Raw genomic sequence first — 22,347 nt, 5'->3', positions numbered from 1 at the left:
AAAACAGAAACAAACTTAGTCTCCAAAAAGTAAATAAGTCACTCCACAACCACAATCCTCCATGCATGAAAATGTGCTCTTCTCCTCGGTGGATCGTGGTGCGTGCGCTGTGCTGTGTTGTGCTGTGCGATGAGGGGCGTGCTCTGGGGTTAGTGCTGGCTTAGTGGCTAACGCCTCCCGTCCTCCTGCTCCTCTGCAAAAACACAAACAAACACATAACAAAACAAGCTCTGGCCAGTTGCTTTGGTTTCTCAGTGCAAGGGGAGGTACTGACATAGCTGCTTCCCCTTTGTACCCAGAAAACTCCTCCCTGCAATCAACGCGTCGCCATGGTTTCTCCAATAGAGGGCTGCCCCGCAGCTGACTGCAATGGAATCGTCCGGAGTACTTGCAGCTACGCGCCCCTCCTAATATGGTTACCTTCCGGTTTCACCCTACCACCGAGGTGGCAGATCTAGGACGCATCATACCTCCCCCCTTACACAGCGCCCTTTCTAGTCGGAAGGGAGATTTACAGCATTGACCCTTTCTCTCTCTATCACAGATGGATATAGACATATAGAGAGAAGTCCTCTCCGGCTGGCTACAGTGTCTCTGACCGCTCCTCTGATTTTCTCTTTGTCTCGTCAGTTTGTTTGGGAACATCCAGGAGGAGGTGGTGCAGGACGCGGAGAGCGTGCGGGCCCAGCAGCAGCAGCACCAGCAGCAGCACAGCTGCACCCTGGATGAGTGCTTCCAGCTCTACACCAAAGAGGAGCAGGTCTGTCTGTCTGTCTGCCCTGCCCAGACTAGTCTCCCCGTGTATCTCGGTACAGTCACTGCTTGCCAGTCTGTCAGTCTGAATTCATGTTTGTCTGTTTGGTCTTTAAATCTCTTTTACTATCTGTCTGTCACTTTATCTTATCTGAACGATATATATATATATATATATATATATATATATATATATATATATATATATATATATATATATATATATATATATATATATATACCACCCCCCATGCTGCCTCTCTCTACAGAGACCCCGCTGTTCTTCCTAGTGTTTGCTGGCAAGCCTTATTAAAAGTTCTCTCTGCGTATGTGTCTTTTCTTATAGCCACAGGGATCTATTAAAAAAACACCACATTTAAACAGCTGAGCTTACAGTTGTTCATTAAATCGTAACCCGAGGCCCAAGCATTTTATAGGCACATGCTACTATTGTGGCTCTTCTTTTTCTTTTCTTTTGGTTCAATACATTTTGTGATAAAGGGCTGGTGGTAAGTATGTGTGTGTGTGTGTGTGTGTGGGGGTGTGTGTGTGTGTGGGTGTGCATGTGGGTGTGCGCGTCTGTCTGTCTGTCTGTCTGTCTGTCTGTCTCTCTCTCTCTCTCTCTCTCTCTCTCTCTCTCTCTCTCCCTCGCTTTCTTTTTCTCTCTATCGTTGTTTCACAAGCACACTGAAATCTGTCTTCAGAAACACGTACAGTACTTGCTGACCAGATCGTTCCTGGGCTGGACTCATGTGGTAATAGGGGCTCCTGTAGCCTAGTTTTGTCAGTCTTGCTGCCTGCTCTGGGGATCCTGCTTGGTGAAAACCCTGCATCAATCCTCCTAGCTGGCTGCCTGTGAGCAGGGCTGTTAGTGAAGTATAGGTGTGTACCCCTGGCTCTGTAGAGGGACACAGTTTGTTTTTATACAGGTTGGTCAGCTGCGGTACGTGCATCTCATTTCCTTTCTGTCTATGGCAACAATAAGGCAAACAGCACACAGGATTTTTTAATGGTGTTTGCAACATGTTCACACAAACGTTTTATTCAAACTTTTCAAAGGATAAACAAAAAATATTTTTCAATTACAAAATAGCCAATGTGTTTTATTATTTGTAGCTTTAACAGTGTGTTCCATGAGTAGAAGGGAGGGAGGAAGGAAGGAAGGAAGGAAAGAGAGTGAAAGAAAGAAAGACAGACACAGACACACAGACAGACAGGCGTGAACCACTGTAGTACGGATCAGTAAAGTGTTTTCCCTGTCCCTGCTTGGCCCCCCAGCTTGCCCCGGACGATGCCTGGAAGTGCCCCCACTGTAAGCAGCTGCAGCAAGGCATGGTGAAGATGAGCCTGTGGACCCTGCCTGACATCCTCATCCTGCACCTGAAGCGCTTCCGGCAGGTCGGGGAGCGACGCAACAAGCTGTCCTCGCTGGTGCGCTTCCCCCTCACAGGCCTTGACATGACGCCTCACATGGTGAAGAGGAGCCACAGCTCCCGGAACCTGCTGAGCCCCTGGCCGTTGTGGACACCGCCCCAGCAGCACCATGACTTCCTGTACGACCTGTACGCCGTGTGTAATCATCACGGGGGCATGCACGGCGGCCACTACACAGGTGAGACACGCTGCGCTCACACCTGTTACACATATGTAGAATTGTAGTTTAATAAAAGAGGTAATAGCAAAACACAGCGTGGTGTAGCATAGGCAAGCAGGGTCAATGACAGAGAGGGGTGGTAAAGTGTGGAAATACCATGTCAAGCCATAGAAATGCATGGAAAAAGGGCAGTGGATAGTTGATAGCGGTACTTTGTATGAAAATGAAAGCACCGCGGTACAGCGTTCCCTTTGTGGTGGCTGCTACCATAAGTAGCACCATCCCACAGTACAGAATCCCTGCATTGTCATTGCAGCTTACTGCAGGAACTCCATGGATGGCCAGTGGTACAGCTATGATGACAGCAGTGTGGATCTCATTCCAGAGGAGGAGGTGAGCACCAGAGGAGCCTACATCCTCTTCTACCAGAAAAGGAACATCATTCCACCCTGGTCAGCCAGCAGCTCTGTCAGAGGTGAGCATGGCTTTAAGTACAACCACGCTAGTTTAGTACAGGGATGATCTGCTTGCTCGATGATCTCGTCTGTAACTGACAGCATTATCTGTATCACGCTCTCTTCCTGTAATACGCCTATACTGCATAACGTCTTCTTTTTCTCTCTTTTGTAATCTCTTCACTGACACAGCTTCATTTTTTCAGTTTGTTCAACTGATTAAGCATGCAGAACTGGGTGAAACAAAACTGATCTGTCTCAAAAAAGGAAAGTGGGTCTAAGAGGCTGGGCGTGATCTGGCGACTGCATATACTGCAAGCGAGCCAGCTCTTATAAAGGTTCCACATTGTAAAAGCATAGCAAATAATACATCACAGTGAAAGCATGGTAAAGCGTAGATGTGCATTGTAACGCCCAGAGAGGTATGGTAAAGCATAATCAAAGAAAGGCATAGTGGGAAAAGCATGGGAAAGCTGCCAAGAAACAACAGAAATGAAATCGTTTTAACCATAAGAATTACTCCCTAACTGAAATGCAGTGTAAGCCTGATCGAAGTGGCAGTCCATCGGTTTTCATTGTCAGCCCCTCTTTGTCTTGATCCCAGGCTCCACAAGCTCCTCGATGTCGGATCACTGGCTGATTCGCCTGACTGAAGACAGTATGAGGGGGAGCATGGTCTCCAGAGCGTCCATGAACTGCGTCTCCCCGCCATGCTCCCCCGAATCACCCGTCTTCCAGGACGAGCCGCTCAAGGAGGAGAGAGGTAGAGAGACAGCCAGCGGAATTCACATCTGTGGCTGTCACAAGGGTTACACAAAGATTACACAGTAGTTTTGCGTTTAAGTTTAATTAAGTTGCATCCTATCCATTATAACTGATATGGAGGGGTATGGTAAAGTCTTTTTAATGCCATTTATGAGGTTGAAATTACCAAAAATGTTACCCATGTGCCCATGTCATGTTCATTTAACAATTATAATAGAAAATAATGCACCATTGCATCAAATGCAAAAACATATTTTATTGCAAAATGTTCTAAAATGAAAGAGGTACAGTTCTATCTGCTTTTGGGAATCCCTCAATACACAATGTATTGCACTGCAGCCCTGTAGCACACATGATCACAGCCTGGGATTTTGAAAGACATTGCTCAGTTCTTCAAGTTCCATTCACCAGCATGACTTTCACTGGCTAACAGCTGTGTGCAGCAGTGTATTAACGGCATCTCATTAAAGTCGAAGATGGACCGCAGGTTACACATGAGAGGGAATTCAAAACGGGCATGGATTTGTTTAGCCAGCAGCTCTGAGGTTAACTCTTTAGGTGCCAGGTTTATACCATGAATAGTATTAACACTAGCACAGTATAATATCTATATGAAAAGATCTGCAGCCATGCATTGGAAATCAGTCATGTTGGTAGCATCAATACCGGGAGTTGTTTGAGGAAATGCCTGAGCTCTGTCTGTCGTTCGTTTCAGGAGGTTTTGACACCAGACCCATTGTTCGCGGCATCCAGGGAAGGAGCATCAGCATGCGGACGCCGACCAAAACCAAGGAGAGCCTCACCAAAGTGCTGCCCCTGCGCTGGTCCTTCGGAGCCAAGGAGCGACCCAAGCCAGTCCCAGGGGAGCTGGTGGAGTACTTGGAGTCAGGGCGCAGACCCAGATGCACAAAAGATTCCATCGTTCCCCTGATGACGGTCAGCACTGAAGAGAATGGTGTGCCGGCAGGGGAACCGCAACAGGCGTCTGTCAGCCCTTCCAGGATGAGCATGGGCTGCATGGGGAGGACCAACGAGGAGACTCTGGACCCCTCAACCAAAGTGCCGGAGGGGCAACAAAGACAGCCGCCCGCCAACGAGAAGACCAGCACCTTGCAGAGGAGCGGCAAGCTAAAGGAAGACAGCACCTTGACGATGAGAGGGTCAAAAAAGACAGCCAGCAAAGCAGAGTCTGTCGCCAGCTTGTGTCAAGGAAAACCTGAAGACCTCCAGCCTAACGGAGCCAGGAAGAGCTCCAGCGGGGGGTTCCAGTCCCACAGCCGGGAGAACACCCTGAGGAAAAGCAAAGGTCCGCTGGGGAAAAGCGGGGATCAGGAGCCGCAGTCACTGGAGGAAGGGAGGGGAAGGAAGAGCGAAGACACGAAGTCGAGCGAGGGGAAGTTCTCCATCTTTAAAAGCAGCTTCCGAAAGAAGGACTCCAAAAAGCCCAGGGAACCCGAGACGTACCGGAGCGCTGAAATAGTCAACGAGTCAACAAGGACGTCTTTGTCCAACGGGACGCTGAACAGGGCAACGCAGGGCAAGGTCAACGGGGCTCCGGGCAGCAGGTACAAGGAGGAGCTGCCCAACGGCAGGGTCAGCCAGTCAGCTGTGGACATCAAGCGCTCACAGAGCTCATCCAACATACAGAGCAAGGGGGACCTGGCCTTGAGGAGAACTGCCTCTCTGCACAAGAACGGACTGGCCCCCCAGCAGCCCAGGAGCGTGCACGCTGAAAAGCATGACTACGCCACCTTGCAGAGAACAAGGTACTGCACCACGTCTCTGGGCAGAAAGAAGTCGGTGCCTGAATCAAGCTTCTGAACCGCAAGACATGCAAGCATGTCAGTGTGAAGCAGTAGAACCTGCGCACGTGCACCTTCAAGCTTTTTTATTAGAGAGGGATGCACTGTTTCTTTCCAGAGGTATCAAGGGGACTGCACTTACTGTACATTAGTAACCTTCTCACCCTCTCTCAAAGAAAAGCATGTGGGTGCTTTACCATGACTCCTAAAAGAGTTCAGTGCTCTAGAACACATCTGCACAGTCGTAATTGAAAAGATAATGGTGATTGAATTGACACTTGTTTCACTGTGTTTTGTGGGTATTATTACTCTTTAAATATCACAGATATGTATCCAGGGAAAACATGCTGCTGTTGTGGAGTAAGGGAAGTAAGATCCAGGGGGCGTGAATGATCGAGAAGGGATTTAGAAGGTTCATTCATCATTTTTCCTGGGGGAAATTATAAATTCTTTAAATAAACTACATGAATCTGGAGCAGTGGTAGTTATTTGGATTAATGCTGCGTAGTATGAGAACTTATCATTTCCACAAATTAGTTTCTTATTTCCAGTAATGGAAAATTTGGTATCCTTCTGTGAGTTGGGGTTAGGAGCAGAGCTTCACAGTGGAACAGCATGCAAGTACATGCTTTCTTGCACAGACATTGAAGATTAGGAAAAAGTGGCAGAGAAAATATGTGTAATAGCAAAGGAGAATTCTATGCAGATATGGAAATAAAATAGCAGGAGGGTGTATATAAGCAAATAATATTATTACTTTCAAATGTAGGGATTGTCCATACAGAAAGAAAAAACGAATGGTTGAACTTTTTGTAAAATAAAAACAAATAACTTTGAACGCCTTATAAATAAAGTAGGACATGAAGTTTTGGCAGCTGAGTATAAGAGGACTACAGTTAAGGCTTCTAATTATATGACTTTGATTACTGGTAGTGATAAACTGTTATAGTACTGGAGACTTCACAGTATAGGCTGATTTCAACAGTGCAGTAACACGTTTACATTCGCAGTTCGACTGTTGAAATGTCTTGTTTTATATTTGTGAAAAGCACACAGACATTCTCTGGAATGTGGGGAAAAAACCCCACACACACACTTTAATATGCACCGTTTGTTGAAAATATTTGAAATAAAAACAAGATTTCTTGTCGGCAAACATGTCACGTTTTCCAAAATGCATGTGTCATACTGTAACCCCACACTGCAATCCTTATCATTGTAACATCTCTGAAACCCCTAGACAGACTCTTCAGCTGGGTTGAGTGCAAGTTGGGAGACTCTTTGTGTAATATGGCACACCTGAGGTAGGGCAAATCAAGGAGCTTTTTTAATGATCTAAACAGTGGCTGATCTAAACATCACCGCTCTTTAACTATGTGTTAATTTATTGACCTTCTTATTAACATCACTAAATACAATCAGGTTTAAAAATGTTATGGTGCTATTAAGATCCGCCACCATTTAGATCATTAAAATAGACCCCCACAGTGTTAACCATGAAAACAGCACAAGGCCCTTCCAGTGCGAGACTGTGGATTCAGCAGCACAACATGTATATAACACCAGTTTGACGAATGAACATTTTGCAAGCAGGCACAATCACATATATTAGTTTTATTGAAGCATTACTCATGCCATCTTCATAATTGACTTTCCCTACCTTCAGGTTCCCAAGTGGCTTCGAGCAAACAAAGGAATTAGAGGATGCGGAACGCAAAAGCGATTTTTCTCTCTTGTAAACCTTGCATGGACCGGAGTCGATTTTTGACTTTTAACCTCTGCACAAGGGAAGAGGAGACTCCCATTTGATCTGCTGATCCGTTACAGGTTCTATTCAGAGCTTAGCTAAATTGACGTGTACACTGTGGTTTAGGCTCAAAGTAAAACCTGGAATGGATTCAAGAGCAATGCAATGGGAGTTATATTTGTACAATATACCTGCTTGGTAGTTTTTCATCATTGGGTCCTATCCACAAAACTATAGGAACTGTTCGGAATGATTTTATAAACATACTCTTATGACCTTTCTGAAAGTTTCATTAACTGTAAACTTTTCATAAATCAAAATTCCTCAAAATAGTATTCTTATGAATAGATCCCATTATTTATATTCTGTATGGCTCTGAATCTGTTTCTTCAGTCCCATCCATGCAGGTTGATCTACAGTGACATCCAGCAATGTAACCTGAAGAAACCCTAGCCAGTAAAGAGTGTGGGTATTCTGAAGGCTGGCTGACTACCTCAGATCATATTCCTGACTCTATTAGATTAGATTGTTAAAGGTTGCAATATGGAAAATGTCAACCCTGCCTATTGTCAATTCTGTTTTGGTTGAAACGTGATTGAAATAACACTTTTCACTGAAATATATTGAGAGACAGGAAAATATTATTAAACACCTCAGAATCTGTGAGCTTATCATTCAATACATGTTTATATATATATATATATATATATATATATATATATATATATATATATATATATATATATATATATATATATTGTTATATTGTTATATTGATATATTGTTATATTGTTATTCTGCATACATTCTCATTAAAGGGGTTCCTGTCAAATGAAAACTCGATTGCTTTTTAAGAAATGCAAAAGAAAAAAAAACATGTTGTTCTACCGTCGTATATATTTGCTATTGCTTGGGTGGATGTTGTCTTGAAAGATTCTGCCATTGAAAACAACAAAACAGCAAACAAAACGTTTACAAACACATAGTGACAATGAGCTGACGTCTTTCTCGCATGCGGTTGTGTTACGGGGCACAACGTTGTATTATTGTAGTAAGAGCGACAGGGCTGCATTCGGTGTGTTTAATGTATTAACATGCCTTGGTTGTTGGCTTCCTTTACGTCGTTGTCTTTTACATTATCAGATGTATTCTGATCGTACGGAGTCGCTGAAGAACCCAGTGCCTGTTACTCTTGTCACGAGCACAGACAGCACAGACAGTGGCAGTAATAAAAAAGGACTCTGGATACATTTTTCATGTGCATAATGTTAAACTAATGATGGCAGTGCATATCCATCACACTGCAGATAGCACCCTTCCCACATTATTCATCCCCTCAGCTTGAAATCATTTCCTGTGCAGCCCGAGGAATTGTGTTGCAGTTGTAACTTCATTTAAAACCTGTAGATCTGCAGAATGCAAACAGACTTTCTAGCGATGGAGTGGCCTTTGTAAATAAGTATGATTGTAAGATGAAAAGACCAAAACCACAAGTCTTACACTCGCAAAGCATCCATGAAATACCCCCATTTATTTCTGTAAATAAGAGGAATATAATAATTATAGCAGGGGTGTCCAATAACAGTCTTGGGGGTCCATTCCACTCCAGGTTTAACAGGTGAACGAATCAACTACTTTAGGGTCTGGAGTGAGGTTGAGTTGGTTCAGTTAAACGATTTAGAACACAGTTGTAACACAGACCAGAATTGGAAGTAAAAGTGTTCTCCCTGTGCCTGCTTGACTCATCCATTTGTACGTGACGAGAACCAATCACCAATTGTTTACCAAAATGAGCACCCGGAAAGTGAATGAAGGATTTACATTGTGAATATGTGAAATAAAGATGTTTTTATATGCAGTCTTTTTTTTGTAATGTTTAAAAAAATGTTACCTGCTCTGTAAATATTTTAAGATACATGTGAAATAATACAATGGTGAATTAATCCTGATCGAGTTCTGTGCCGACGGCTTATGTGTACGGCCCAGACTCGATCTTAGAACTTTATCGAGGTCCTTCTTTTGTGAGTTGTAACGGTTTGCTATGGAAGTGTCCTAGCACAGGTATGAAATTATATTGACAGCAAAGGTTTGTACTTGGCTACGGTGTCTGTTTTACATAATATAGTGTTTTATTTTTAATACTGCAAATAAACACATTATTTATCACAACATATGTCTTTGTGTTTTGTCCATCGCCCATGGTAGCCCTTTTAAAATATAAAAACAACTGAAGGTTGCACAGGGACAGTAAGTATAAAATCAATGCAGTGTTTCTGTTTTATTGGCCTGAAAGGAAAATGGGTAGTTATATTGAGAATTTGATTTGTGCAGCTACTGGCAGCAAGGATCATCATTGATTCGTACCAGTAAGAATGCTACTGGTAGTAATGTTAGCCGCAGAGAGGTCCCTATTGGTGCAGGTAACTTATCCACGCCTAACACTCATATTTGCAATAAAATGCTTCCTGAACAATTTGCAGTATACAATGATGTCCACTAGATGGGGCTGGAGTACAGTGCACACATCATCCTTCCAATGAATGTGACCCACAGCCTTTCCGGAGGACTTGCAAGAACACTTGCTGATTAACAGTTTGTTGAGTAATGCGCATTTTGTTATATTAAAATACACTTGTAGGTAACACAGGTGTGTTCTCAGGGTAGCTCCTTCTCGTACCTTCCAGATTTTTTAAGCAGCTCAATAAAAGAAAATAATTGGTTTCTTCATTATCGTGTATACCCGGAGGACAGGTAAAACTTGCTTGACAGTCTTTTGCAGAGGTGTGTCATTATCTGGGGGTATATGGATATACTGTGTCTGTCTGTCCATCCAACGATCCTGGGGCTTAGATGGGTATGGATTCAAAATACAGCAAAATAAACAAATGCTCCAATATAGGTTAAGGTCCGATGTCATTAGGGTTAGAACACAGGTAGACAGGGAGATGCAATGCTAAAGCACAACCAGACAGTGTCAGCCAGGTGGATATCGCCAATAAATAGTGCTTGGAGGAGAATCTTCCCTATTTCAAGTTAGCAGATCCACAGTGGCATCAATCATTCCAATCTTCAGGAATGAGAATAGGTAAGTGACCATACATCGCATTTCTGTATTGTATTACAGTACATTTGTAAGTGCAGTTTTGCTGTCATTCAATTCCTGCATTCTTATCTGTCAACATTCAATTCATTTATAGATTTGAAAGAAAACTCCCTTATGGTGGCAAAGGACAAATCAACAGGAGGCTGATATGGTGGTTGCCAACAATACCATCCGTTTGAGGGAGATTCAGATCTCAATCATCCAAGATAATTAAATATTTCACAATGTTAATATTGTCAGTCTAGCAAGAATTGACCGTGGCTTGAAGCGAAACCAACTGACAGTGAAGCAGGTGTCCAGGGTGCCTTTTGAACAGAATAATGATCAGGTAAAGGAGATGAGGTACCAGTATGTACACATAAGTCATTTCTGCACTCCTTATAATACTGCAATGCACATGTATACTGCTGTAATAGCTAACAATATGAAGTATACTGATATCTTCACATTGTATGATCTGTGATACTGTTTTTCTGTCTTCAGAGAATAATGGAGCTTGAGGCCAGTATCATTCTACATGATTTTATATATGTAATTATTATCCGTAATAATAAAACAAGTTGCGATAAAGTAGGTGGCACTGTTGCACGTTGTTTGAAACTACTGCAGCTTGCTAGCCGATGCTTGGTAGCGGGTTTACTAACAGATTCATTTCTACTCTCACTCCAAATTAGTTTGTCAGAACGCAATTATTTTCTTTGTGCGCACATGCTTATGTAAGGGAGTAAGACCGCCAAGTTAATTGTTCAAGTTCTACATTCCAAGTACTACTGAGAAATCTAATTACTATTTTTTTTCATTGCTTCTTTGAAGAGAAGTGTTTGTCTTGATTTGTGAGGCTTTATTCAGATATTTTAATGGGCTGTTTTAGGAAATGTTTTGAAGAATTTTGAAGAGGTTTTATAAGCATTCTCTTAAGATTAAACGTGGACATGTAAAGGATACTACTTTAGTTTGTTCTCTTTTTTAACATGCTGTGTTCAGATACTGAGTCATTGCTGCCAAATTGTGAATTATTTGTGTTGTATATATCTATCTATATCTACCTCTATCTGTGAGTTCCAGGAAAATAATTCCATCGCGGGTTTCTGTGACGTCATAAATTACGAGGCGAAGGTAGAGTGGTTTATAAACTGTCACAGAAACCCGAGATGGAATTGTTTTCCTGTAGCTCACTGAAGAGGCCAATTTATTATTTTTTTATAATACATGGATACCCTTGTGATGCTAATATTAAAGAAGACGAGGTTCAGCAGTATGTTTTTTTTATAAACGTAATGTTTCAGTGCTGTACAGACTGTGTTATCCGTTAGTGCTTCAGCTTTATTTGGATGATTGCCTTTACCTTATTTTAATTTGGCATTCCTCTCTGAGATACGAGATACGAATGTACCAGCTTTACATCATTTTTTTTTTTTAAATGTATTCTCATTTTGTTGATCATTAATGAACATTACTGTACTGCGGGTGTTGAGTGATTGAAAACATTTTGTGTTTGGGTCCGAGGAGTCGAATGGGTCTAAGTTCAGGTATATTTTCCTCTAGATGAATTGTCACTTTTTGACGTCACTAGTGTGGTATTATGCCTTTTTTCGAATGGCTCAGGATGCAAATATAGCCTTCATCCATGTATTATATATATTTCTTATCTTAGAGACACAGTATGTGATGGACATCCTGTAATAAGTATTCCATAAAAATGCAAATGATAGGGCGCTACTGTGCGCTGTACTGTAAATGGTAAGTGGATCCCCACTGTGGAGTCTCGCTTCTCATGAGAATGTCAGTGTTTCTATTGTAACCATAAAGGTCCCATGCCGTGATTGGATCTCATTGTATTGATTTGCAACAGCTGCTCAGTCAAACAGAGCCATCTCAGGCATGCCTGCGCGGCAGTAATCACACATTCTCTGTGATTATTCCTTGTGGGCCTGTAATCCATATTCTTTTGGTGGGAGAGAGCAGTATGGAACTGCTGAAGTGCATTGCTGCGGGTGTAGGTCGCAAATGATTTTATATTTTAAACTGGCTACCTTGTTGTAATATAAATTCTATATTCCGTATTGAATGACTATGAGATTAATAGAATATACATGCATTTGGGATGTATTGAATTTTCAGAAATGCATGACTTCTAATGAACGTATAATCAATACTGTACTTAAATAGTTATTACAAAGATATTGGTCTGCTAGGTCGTGTATATCCACAGAAGTGGTGAAACTTACATTATTAATCTGTGTATGGAGGCACCGTGTCTGTCTGGGTATGGATTCAAAGAATGCTGCAATATGGATTAGGCAATTGTCTGAGGTCGCTGAATTTAGAGGCCAACCATAAGAAAAATGGCAGCCAAGGAGATGTAATCATGAAGCACAATCAAGCCATGTCGACCAGCTGGATATACCCAATAAACAGTGCTTGGAGGAGAATCTTGCCAATATATTGGTCTGCTGTGTGTCTGCTATCTGATTGCAGTCAGAGTTATTTTATAACATTTCTTGCAGCAGTGGCCAAACTGCTTATGAATTGCAATATATATTTTTTTTTATTTAGCTGAACTATCCCTGCACTGTCAGTTTAGTCAAGCCCGTTTTTAATGCATTTGCCATCTGCCCTTGATAGAATTGTGAATGATGTATTTGGGTCCCCGAGGGTCTCCCCTGGAGAAGGCACAGCCGTGTGGAGGGTGAGTCATACAGTCAGAGGAACGCGGGTTTGTGTCCACAGGGAGTATTGCATTGACACTACAAGGGGTTAGGGAGGCAACATGTCAGGCACTGTTTCTCCAGAGCGTGCTGCAGTGCTCGTTACTGCCCAGCGTCTGGTGGGTCCTGCATGGCTGTCCTTTGTCCTCCAGGGGGCAGTAGCTCGTCGACATCTGCTTTAGAGCTCACGCGGGCACAAGTGATTGACTCAACGATGGGATCAGAGGATTCCGACTGACATTGGGAACAGTTAGACATCCTAAATTGTTTTTTTTAATGACATTTTCCATCATCGCTTATTTTTAACAAACTCACTGTTTCAGGTGGGATGAAAGTGATGGGGCACAAACCTAGTGCACCCCTAGTGGTCATTTGTATCCTGACCTCTTTACAGAAATTCCACTGTGCTCAGACTTGCTCAGAGACCGTCTAAAAGAGTTAAATGTGCTGGGTGTGACTGTTATTAAATATGGCAAATATCCATGAGGGCAAACATAGTAATAAGTTATTTCAATTTTATTTATTTTGACATATGAAACGTTATCTTAACTTCATATTTAATTTGATGCAGTGGGGTTGAGCACTGTAACCCACCAGTCCCACACAATATCTTGCTAGCTCAGTGTGTGTTAAATAATGTGTGCAGTGTTACATATTGCATGTCGCTCACAGTCTTTGTAATTGTTTTTTGTGTTGCTAAGATATGGTCATTAGAGTTGCATATTATATTAAGCATCCATCTGAAAACATTCATCGGATACATTCGAATGAATGAATTTAGCATGGATATGTGTGATGTTTTAATTAGGTTTATAATTACGTTCAGGAACAGTCTCTCTGATTGCAAAACAAATCTATTCAATTCCAAGACAATTGCAAGACAATGCGTGATGATCACATGTTGAAAACGGGATTGAGAATGAAGTGAGTGGCAAAGACGTGGCTTCAGTGTGTGTTGATCGCGCATTATGTAGTATGTTTGGATAGGGGAGCCTGTGTTCTGGAACCCTTTTTTTACATTGCAGCAGGTTAAAGTTAAAATTCATATGCATATCTTATACCCTGGAGGTATGGATTCAGCGCTGTCAATACAAATATACAAGAACGTATATGCATGCAATTGTTAAAAGCAAATGCATTCATCAAACTTGACAGGATTATGAGTAAACTTCTATTCATCTAACACATGAAATCTAAGTGGGTCGGATGCCACTTCTTTTCCTGTGCTCCTCATCCTTGATGATGCTATTCACTCAAAGCATAGCTAAAATTATCTACTATAAAAGATTTCCAATTACTAATGTATCATTTTATATCGAGCTGCACTCTTTACGTAGGGACCCAATGTCTGTATTCATTCAGCCTCATTGTGGTATCTTTGATCCGTCTGCTTGAGAAATTGTTTTCAGTTGAATAGAAGCATGCTTTTCCATTAATATTGGGGCTGCTATTCATGTAGAACATCATATCTTAGATCTTTAAGTATCTCACCATGTTTTACACCCACATACACCCTGTGCCATACTAAAAGCACAGCAGAGTGTAATATAGAATAGGGAAGAATGGTCAAAAGCATGAGAAATCTGCAAAAAAAGTGCACTTACAAAAAAAAACATCCTTGGACAAAAACAGATTAGCTGGAATCCAGTGCTGTCAAAGATACCTGTGTTGATATGCAGCGGAAACCAATTCCCAACTAGCCACAAAGAAAGAGAAAAGGGGAACATTTTATATGATGTGTCTCTAATTACTGTGTATTTACATAGTAGTTACACATAACTACAATGTTAGTATGCATAGTTACAATGCACTTAATGTGGAAATAATGTTTGCACAATATATGTATCACAATTGTAGCAGAAAAGGGTTAGGGGGTTAGGTTTAGACTTAGTGGTAGGATTAGGTTTAGGGTTATATCATGCAAAAAGATTTACACATTAAGTACATTGTAACAAGGCATGATACCTGTGTCATTATGTGTAAGTATTACTAAGTAACTACAGTGTAAATGTAATTAGAGATGGTCAATATCAGCAGCTGGTTGGAGGGTGGGGCAGGGAAGTCCATCCTGACGAGCAGAGGAAAGTTTCTTACTTTTTGCTTGCTTTTTTGACAGACATCATGAGAGCAGACTGTTGAGCCGACTTCATTAAACTGGTCCCTCTTTCACCAGATAGACTGGCTCTCGGAGGCATCTTTAATCCAGGTAAACTTTCCGTTCTTCTGGAGAAAAGGCCACCTGAGATCCCAGCTTTTGCTTTTCAGATGAAAAACAGTGTGCAGTCTTGCAGAGTGTTACTCTGAGATTTTATCAATTACTTCACTGTCGGGGTTTACTTGATATAGATGAAGCAACTTGCAATATAAATAGAAGAATGTGTGTTAGAGCAGCTGGGTTATCGGTGATAAGCGCTACACTCACAGGCAGTGCTAATAAATGGTCCTTGCAGAACCAAACACCCACCCGCATACATACAAGCTCATTACCAGCTGTCCTATTGTAAGACTTCAGTTATTAAATATCACCTGGTTCAACATGAATAACCTCTGACAACTATATGAATATAATTTAGATCTTTTATTTAACATCATGTAATCAAAGAAACTACAAAATGATATGGCAAAAGTCTACCGGAAGCCATAATAATCATAGCAGTACAGTATTTCATGTTAGATTTCAAAATGTCCTGTTTTTCAATTTGTCAGTTTTTCATTAAGTACAGTATATGGAAATCTACAAAGTGATATGAAATTCAATATGTTGCCATAATATTCAGCCATAATTTCATTCAACTTTCTGAACAAAATGAGTTAAGTACACATTAAGTACATTTCAACTGTGCATAATAACTTTGTAATGATATGTAAATACACATGTATTTACTTAGTAACTACCATGCAGCTAACTACACAGTAATTAGAGACACTTCATGCAGTGTTACCATACGTATATGTATCATTTTGCTGTTCCAACAGGCCTTTTCATATTATATTGCCATGAGCTGAAGCATTCCTTTGCAGTGTATATCGTTCTATGTATGTTATACCTATTCAGAGCACAGTACTTGATAAAAGTTAATTATCCTACCAGTTAGAACATTCCTAACAGTCCTTGAGAAGAAGAATTGCCATCAATAAGTTACTCATCCTTGATGTCAACCATTGTAAAAAATAAAATCTGACTATTCAAGGGGAATGGTACTGGTGTTGAAAGCAATGGAGCCACAGGACTGGCCACAGATTTATGTAGTGCTTAAAGACACCCACTGTATAGATTCTTTCTTTCCATGTGTTCGGCACTGTATGGGTGCTAGTCTGTGCAGTTCAGTTTCAAAAGATTTGTTTTGTGCATAGAGCTCTCTAAACCAAAAAAAAAAAAAAAAAGTGCTGCATCTCATCAGGTAATCTGAATTATACTTTTAAATGTTCACAGTGGCTACATTTAAAGCAGTTTTTCAACTCGCTTGCCATGTAGAGGGCTGTCACTCTATACTGTTGTATGGAAGACGATTTGAGACCATTGCTATGAAAAATACAAGAATGCCTTTAGGGCTAGAATAACCTACTGTACATATTACTGTCATTTGAAATCACGTATGAGAAATCAGCCAACCACATCATGTGTAGGGTGTAAATCATCTGTCGCGGTTCGAGCATTCAAAACTATAGCAATATGAGACACCCAGCAACACTCTGCATGTGATGAGCAAATTCAAATTGGTTACAGAATCATACAGCGAGGGGCACAAAAACGCACACCATGCCTTGGCCAAAGCAATTAGAGTGAGTCTAGATCAAAGAGTTCTCGATTAATAACAATCCTCAAGTCAGTCCTGAACCATTATCTATATAAATAAACCTGTATATAGTCCCTGCTATGGTGCTGTTGCCCAGCTCCTTCCTAATAAAAAACACTAGCTGGGATTTTGCCTTTGCCCATAATACCTTGAGCGCTGCAGAGTTCCTGTATAAATGAACAGTCATGGCTACAGCTGTTAAAGGATCCGACATAAGGAATCAGACCAGATGAATTGTGCAAAATAGCTAATCTGGATTTTATTGCTTTGATAAAAAAAAAATACTAGGGACGACGGATGTACAGAAAAGAGTGACATGCCATAAATTGGGCATGAATTCAACAAGGACCATGGAGAGAGTGTTGTATGTTCAGATGACACGGGGTTAGGTTTAAACCAGTGAACCACACGCTGGTTCTCAGTAGTTTATTTATTTGTTACAGCAGAGGGAATAAAATAATCATCTCCACTTGATTTTGATTAGTGGTGCTGAAATTCCACAGTCAAGCAGTGAGGAGCTCATGTGTGAGTTCACATCCAGATTGCACTGCAATCTACACTCGGTAATGTATATAATCCTATTACATGGAAGCAGAATCAACATCGTGGTCCACACTTTCAGGTTATTGTGTGCTGCTTGTGAATTGCCTTGGGCAGCAATCAGTGAGTCTTTTCTAATCTCATTTGAATATTATATTACTCCATGGATAGCTGATTGTTAAGCATGCTCTGGGACAGAGAGCTTTTAAAAAGTGCCTGGATCTAGTTTATTTCAATTTGTCTGTATGAGCATGATACATTCATTCTGTAATTGCGTAAACCTGTTACCAAGTTGCTAGGCAACTTGCATTCTGATAAAAAGGTGTCAACTGTGCCTATTAAATTATAATAAATCTTCCTAATTAATGTAAAGCATATGTAAATGTTCTGTTCCTCACTTGGCCTGAATGCAAATTGGACCATATTCTATGATTAAGGCTGGATTTCTTTCCCGGTTATTATGAAATTTCGTGAAATGTACCCATTGCCGTGTAATATGTAGTTTGCCATGAAAATTACCATTTCTAAAAGAATAGTGTAAATATAAAAAATAAATAAATGATTACTTGTGCCTTATTGATGCACTGTACACATAATGACAATGTTATTATGCATAGTTACAATGTACTTTAATATGTCTTTTTTTTTGCACAATATATGTTAGTACACAATTGTATCAGAAAAGATTCATATCATGCAAAAAAAGTACATATTAAGTACATTGTAACTATGCATAATAACATTGTAATTATGTTTAAGTTTAACTACTACGTAAATGCACAGTAATTAGAGATACTTAATGTAAAGTGTTACCCAATTATCACTAGTCATTGTGATGTACTCTACCAGACTGTACTGAAATAACTATGGGGTCTGTAGTGTTTTTGTTTTCCAGTAGGAAAAACTGAACAAATAGCTTCTTTTTTTTTAGTGGTTGTAAATAACATTATGTAAAGCCTAGACGATGCATCCAACATGTTTTCTAATTAATATCTGTAAAAGGTCACTTGAGGGATTAGTTCAGAAATAATCCTGCCAAGCAGGAATCGGTTTAACTGGAAAAACATCTCCTCAGAGCTGCAAAGGCTCCAGCCTCAGGGCTTGAGATGAAGAAAGAGCCCACTTGAGCTCCAAGAGTCTGCTGAGCTACCATCAGGCTGTAGCTGTGGATTTTTCCCCCTTGAATATTTGTTTTTGCCATTTACTTATCCATTCTCCTGCAAACGAATCCAGCACAAAGCAAAACCAAAAATACATTAATGCCATACATTGGCACTAAAATGACCCCCTATGGAACTGCTGCAATACAAAATACGTTAATGACATTAAGAAATTACAGGCGAGGGCAATACAGTGGGGATATAATAGTTCTGTGTTAGCTGAGTTCAGTCAGTGGCGTCACATCCTTATATCTGATTATTTTTCCTAATGCTTATCATTGTATGGGTTTTCAATCGAGGGTTCTGAATTTGGCTGCTCCAGTAATGAGTAATCATCCGATGTGTACTTTTTCAGCTGAATTTACTTTGTGCTGTTGAATGCTATTTGCCCTGGCATTAAAGAAGGTTTGTTCACCATTCTGTCCCACGCAGGGCACAGTCCGCTGTCAGGTTCTCCTCTACACGTTGTGTTTGTATTGGAGTGAGCCCTTTATGTTTAGCCCGAAATGGGTAGCAGTGTGGTTAAGGCTCTGGACTCTTGACCGGAGGGTTGTGGGTTCAACCCCAGGTGGAGGACACTGCTGCTGTACCCTTGAGCAAGGTACTTTACCTAGATTGCTCCAGTAAAAACCCAACTGTATAAATGGGTAATTGTATGTAAAAATAATGTGATATCTTGTAACAGTTGTAAGTTGCCCTGGATAAGGGCGTCTGCTAAGAAATAAATAATAATGTCTAATGTATATGGATGGGAATATAGATTTCAAAAGAATAAAACTGCTGTTTTGAGAAGATGTTGCAATCCCATTTAAAGTGGATTGTTTTGAGGCTTTTGTATTGGAGAAGCAGATTTCCTTAGGCAGGATACACCTGAAACAATATACAGTTGCACTCACCGCTCCATTATCACCCAGTAATGGACAGGGAGCTGGCTATTTGCTCAATGTACTGTGAAGGATCTGAGGGATCTGTTGTATACCGTAGCATATATAGTTTTGATCTCTGCCATGCTAATTTAAAGATGATTTTGTGACTCAATAATAAATATATATTAATGAAAGCAGAACCGTACACACAATTCACTCTGAAAATACTTAGGCTGCAAGCTTTGCTTTCTTAATGGTACCCCTGTTGGTACATTGTTAGAGACCAGAAGAGCCTATTTGTCTCATGAAATTAGCTGATTTGAAAAGGTTATGCAGAACACTCTGTGATTTTCAGACTGGATATAATAATTGGCTCTTTTGCGTTGTTTTTATATAATTATAACTTTTCATTGAAATCCTTTTCAGGCCTTTTTTTTCCACCAGGAAGCAAGACGGCTGAAGAAAACTCATCAAGACCTGTATTGAAACTGTTGCACCAGCTGCTTGCTTGATTATCTTTCCTAATGCTTATCATTGTATGGGTTTGCAATCGGGGGTTCTGAATTCGGCTGCTCCAGTAATGAGTTTAATCATCCGATGTGTACTTTTTCAGCTGAATTTACTTTGTGCTGTTGAATGCTAAGTGCCCTGGCATTAAAGAGGGTTTGTTCACCATTCTGTCCCACGCAGGGCAAAGTCTGCTGTCAGATTCTCCTCTACACATTGTGTAGGTATTGGAGTGAGACCTTTATGTCTAATGTATATGGATGTGAATATGGATTTAAAAAGAATAAAACATAGGATTTCAAACCGTGACATCTCAAAGTAATATCAAGCCATTAAAGCTATCATTTGTAGTGTTAAAAAAAAAAAAGACTGAAGATTTATTAAGATTAAAACTGAATCCCAGGCTGTAAATTTGAGGGTCTTGGCAAGCCCTAATACCAGCTACACAGGAAGAATTATAATTGAGAGATTAGCTAATTATTGAAATAGTGAGTTTTCAATTTATCAACAACTTTTCTCCTTCAGTGATTGAGTATCCTGTTGGATCCTGATTTTCCTTGGATAGAGAGCTGTGTGCTGTGTTCTGAGGTTCATGCGGGTACATGTGAAGCCATCTTGAGGCAGGGAATGCAATTTAAAAGTTTAAAAAAAGTGGTCAACAGTTGTAGCAACACATGGGAACATGTAACACAATAAAATAAAACAGTCCTTATGTACCCTTTAAGTAAATTGTAACTATGCATAATAACCCTATAATTGTGTAAGTACACATGTATTTACTAAGTAACTAATATGTAAATACACTAATATGTAGAGACACTTCTTGTAAAGTGGAACCTGCATTCGTCACACTGTGAAGCTCCACAAAACGTTTTTTTTTTTTTTTTTTAATTGAGCCCATGTGGATTTTGTTGGCTCCTGGTTTTGGTTTGGTTCCAGAGGGTTCTATTATAAGTGACACGACCTTTACTGTGCTTTGGGGGATCTTCTGACCTGTGAAATGCCCTGTCCTGTACACATAACTATTAATTTCCTTTCAATTCTGAATCTCTATATGAACAGGGAGCCTGGGGCTCAGAGATCACACACAGCTGCTTTGCTTTTTTATTGTTAAACCCTACTCTTCAAGTAAAGGTTGCTAAGCAACCCAGAGAAAAATAATAATTCCAGATTTCTAAATAGCTCTTTGTGTCCAAAACAATGGATTTGTGCAAATCCAGAAAAAACGCATTCTAGAATGTTGATCCACTAAATGTACTCTGTAATGCAGCAACTTAAATGCGATTGAAATATTATTGCGATATACATGCATTTGAATTTATAATGCACATATAAGAAAGTGGTGTGCTAAATATAGACCCCAGCTTTCTGTAGCTATACACTCATGTATTTCTTGAGACTCATTCACAATCAATGCTGTTGTGTTTCTCTGTCACAAGCGTGGGGTGAATCTAATATATATATATATATTGAGATTCTATGTCTGATCCCTACTCCTGTATTATGAGACGTATTGACCAGGAAGCTGAGTCACCCACATTGACAATTTCATTTTGCAATCCCAGAGCACCAGACCAAAGGTGGAGGCTGTGCTAAAACTCAATGATAAGTAAATGATGGGATACGGGGTATATGTGGCAATTTGTGGTAATTTATTTATGGATTTTGAGATGCGCTTGGAAGCCGGTATTAAAGGAATACATACATACTGATTCCAGTGCTGTGGTACTTTGTCTTTCAAATGTATCGCACTGTTTTACTCTGAGAAGCTCTGCCTCTGTTTGGTTTGTCTGAGAGACTTCAGTTTACGGATCTGTTTATAAAGCATCTATAGATGTGTCATTAATGGCTTTGCTTTTGATTCCGTTTTCATATCCTGCTCTGTACTGTTCTGTACACTGTTGATAATGATCATCAAAGTTTTTTTGCCATACCGATAGCTCTAATTCTGAATTGACAGCCATGGTGGAGGGGGTATGTTACTGGCACACAATAAGATAACTACATAATGTTATTTACGCACTAAAATGCAATGGAGCTTTATTTATAGCAAGATATTAATCCAGTAATTGCTATAGCTTTTGCAGAAGAAAATAAATTACATTTCCAATTCCAATGCTTCTATATGCTGACCTTTGCCGTGTTCTTTCGAAATGCATACCGATATAACTAGAGCCCAGGGAAATTATTTTTATTTTTTATAAATTTTCAGTTTTATTTTTCACAAATATCGATTGATTACAGATACACATTAATAAAATAACTCAAAGTAATAGTATACATATATATATATATATATTTTTTTATTATTAAACATTATCCGATTAGTTTTTTAACATTTTGACAATCAGACCTCACACAGAAAAATAATTTAGTTACCATAATTACATAATTAGCAGTAACGTACAGTCCCCCACTCTTTTTAATCAACTGCCTATTTACAGTAAATACTGCCTATGCCCACTATAAAAATATAGTATATATATATATATATATATATATATATATATATATATATATATATATATATATATATATATACTGCCCTAC

The 22,347-nt window shown here is 40.0% G+C and overlaps 1 protein-coding gene across 3 annotated transcripts in view; it reads left to right on the top strand.

The window, feature by feature from the left end:
• LOC117424553 (ubiquitin carboxyl-terminal hydrolase 43-like) overlaps nucleotides 1-7,821 on the top strand; it is an 88,623-nt gene extending 80,802 nt beyond the window's left edge. For 2 of the 3 annotated variants that reach the window (XM_034040992.3, XM_034040990.3), the window contains 5 exons: nucleotides 631-760; nucleotides 2,032-2,365; nucleotides 2,664-2,822; nucleotides 3,407-3,565; nucleotides 4,283-7,821. In XM_034040992.3, the coding sequence (XP_033896883.3) occupies nucleotides 631-760; nucleotides 2,032-2,365; nucleotides 2,664-2,822; nucleotides 3,407-3,565; nucleotides 4,283-5,388 (1,888 nt within the window). In that variant the 3' untranslated portion in view covers nucleotides 5,389-7,821. The remainder of the gene's footprint in view (nucleotides 1-630; nucleotides 761-2,031; nucleotides 2,366-2,663; nucleotides 2,823-3,406; nucleotides 3,566-4,282) is intronic. The other variant, XM_034040991.3, reaches the window with a different exon arrangement.
• The last annotated feature ends 14,526 nt before the right edge of the window (nucleotides 7,822-22,347 follow it).

The sequence above is a fragment of the Acipenser ruthenus genome, chromosome 19 (assembly GCF_902713425.1).
Source record: "Acipenser ruthenus chromosome 19, fAciRut3.2 maternal haplotype, whole genome shotgun sequence".
NCBI classification, from domain to species: Eukaryota; Metazoa; Chordata; class Actinopteri; order Acipenseriformes; family Acipenseridae; genus Acipenser; species Acipenser ruthenus.
This window is presented reverse-complemented; position numbering and strand designations above follow the sequence as displayed.